General features: G+C 37.2%; 1 protein-coding gene across 1 annotated transcript in view; it reads left to right on the forward strand.

Moving 5' to 3' along the window:
• The window catches only part of LOC104160949 (chromosome unknown open reading frame, human C12orf40), an 18,365-nt gene that overhangs the window by 13,338 nt on the left and 2,455 nt on the right, over positions 1-2,572 (forward strand). The window contains exons 8-10 of the mRNA XM_009699213.1: positions 332-864; positions 1,102-1,174; positions 1,926-1,986. Of these exons, the coding sequence (XP_009697515.1) occupies positions 332-864; positions 1,102-1,174; positions 1,926-1,986 (667 nt within the window). The remainder of the gene's footprint in view (positions 1-331; positions 865-1,101; positions 1,175-1,925; positions 1,987-2,572) is intronic.

Below are 2,572 nucleotides of genomic sequence, written 5' to 3' on the forward strand. Positions count from 1 at the left end.
CCCCCCAAGTGGCCTTCTTTGGTCAGCTAGTGGAGCAGCAGTGACATGCTGTGGCTGATTTTATAAATCACAGTTCCTTACTCAGGAGGATGTGTTCCATGTCAAGTTTGGAGACATCATGAAACAGAACCCCTTTTAAATCGACCTTATTATAAAGTGGACATAAAATGCAGGACACTTTTTCAGTTGAAATAATGTACATTTGGGACAAAAGCAAGTGTGATGAGCAGTAAAGTCTTTGAGATTTTTATCATTAAGTTATCATAATTTGTTAATATTTTGCTTATTTATGTACTAAGCAAACTGTTTTTTCTTTCCTACCCACCCCCAGGCTAGACTATATGAATTCTGCCAGGAAGAATCCAGTGACAATGACCAGTAATGAATCAGAAAACAGTGAAGGAATAAAAGAACCATTGTTTGATGTTGTGAAAGAAACTGTAGAACTGAAAGCTCCCCAAGATGGAAGTGATTGTTCGTTTCTGGGACTGTTTGAAGATGAGAGCAAACCAATCTATAACAATCCTTCCACAAAGCATTTTAATCCTTTTGTTAACCAAAGCGGTACTGCCATTTTTTTCATTGATCCTGATGACAGAAATCAAATGACCAACAGCAATTATCCTTATGATACTACAGAGGCTTATCCTGCAATCAATGCAAAAAAAAATTCTGTAGACAGACACCTTGAAGGCATTTTCACAGCTCCAGAACACGTTTTACTTAAAAGTAACAATGCCTCAAATGCAAGCTACATGAAAACCAGTGGACTTCATAAAACCTGCCTGCAGGACTATCATGAGGGACAGCACTACTTCATACCCTCTGAAAAGAAAGAAAAACCTGCAAACCTTGAAAAAATTGGTGCGTGTCAATATCTTAAGGACATAAATTCTGGTTTTTATTCTCCTTTTAAAGACATATGGTTTTATAACTAGAGATGTGTCTGCCCTGACTGAAAACATGTCATGAATCTTCAGAATGCAGTAATTTAGTTTTAAATCCAATTATTTAAATTATTTTTTAAAGCTGACAGAAGCATTTATTTTAATTGTATTTATGCTATGTGTCTTAAAATCAAGGTTTACATTTTTATTTCAGAGACATTTGCTTATCGCCATGATCAGCGGATTAACATAAAGGAGAATGTGCAGAACTATTCAAGAAGAAGAAGGTGAGTGCCATAGAAATTATCAATCTATTAACTAGTGATAACTGCAGAGACCTTGCTGAATTGGAGAAATCCTGCTAAGGGGACGTGAAGGCGAGATTCTAAAGAGTATTACTGAGGACACAAATTTTCCCACTGAAAATAGTAGTGAATAATATGAATAAACTTATGCGCAGGTAAGCCCTTTGTACCATTGTTCATCTACCTGTAATAACTGCAGAGAAAGACTGCTTCATGGGACAGTTTTGAGTCCCTGAAGTTAAGCTGTTGCTCTGACTTGCCCTCTAAAAGACCTTGTCTCCTTCCACTGACTAAGAGGAAGTTAGTGTCTTCCCTGGGCTAAAGTTAGCATATGTGAGTGCTCCATGTTTTAGAAAATGCAGTTTTATCCAAGACTCTGATCCATAACACCTTCCATTTTACAAAGTAGCACTATCTTTTGTCATCTCTCATACTACATTTTGCATTTCAACAGAAATGAAGTTTGTGAAAAACAGATTCTTGGTGTTAAATCTCAGGTTCAGAAATAAGTTCAATGATCTCAATAGTGGGAACCATTTCATGGTTATTGGGGACAAAATAAAAATTGAAGACAAAGTCAGAATGTGCTGGTTTTGACTGGGATAGAGTTAATTTTCTTCATAGTAGCTAATATGCGGCTATGACATACCAGTAATGACTTTAATTCAGAAAGAAAATAAAAGTACAGGAGGGGAAATCACTTACCAGAGAACTCTGTGTTTGCATCCCTCAGTGACGACAGGTCTGTGAAAGAATCAGCCTGGAGACAGAACCAGCTCTTTGGATTTGAAGAGGTAACTTTTAAAAGAGGTGTATTTTTTGTCAAACCTATTGTTTGCACTATTCATTTGAGGTGGAGAAAGAATGTCCACAACAGTTAGAAACTGAATTTAGCTGCACTGAATTAACTTCTGTGGAAGCTTCTTTTCCATCATGGTTTATATAAGGAATCCAGAAAGAGGAGCTTCTAGTTAAGTGGTTCAGATAGATAGCCCTTTCAGGTCCATAATTTACATGGTTTGATTCACACCTAAGCTGATGCCTGAAATACATTGTGTAAGTAGGTTACCTGTTAACCCTTAGGATCAGGTTCTGCAGGCAGTGCCCAGCCATTATATGCAGGACACTTTGGTCTTATCAAGGAGCTTTATGCCAGTATACATATAAAGAATCTTTCAGATATTTTGCCCATAGAAGTCACCCAGGTACACCCAGTATTGCTCAGGGGTTTTGTGCCTCTTAAAATAATTTGTGGTACAGTGCAGTGACTCCTGTATGTAATACAAAACCTGAATGTTCCTCACTTAACCTGAGGTGCTGATCCAGCTGAATCCTCACTATTAACACTTAATTATTTTTACAAGTTCACAACAGCACAAG

This window comes from Cariama cristata, unplaced genomic scaffold (genome assembly GCF_000690535.1).
Source record: "Cariama cristata isolate BGI_N322 unplaced genomic scaffold, ASM69053v1 scaffold20844, whole genome shotgun sequence".
Taxonomy (NCBI): Eukaryota; Metazoa; Chordata; class Aves; order Cariamiformes; family Cariamidae; genus Cariama; species Cariama cristata.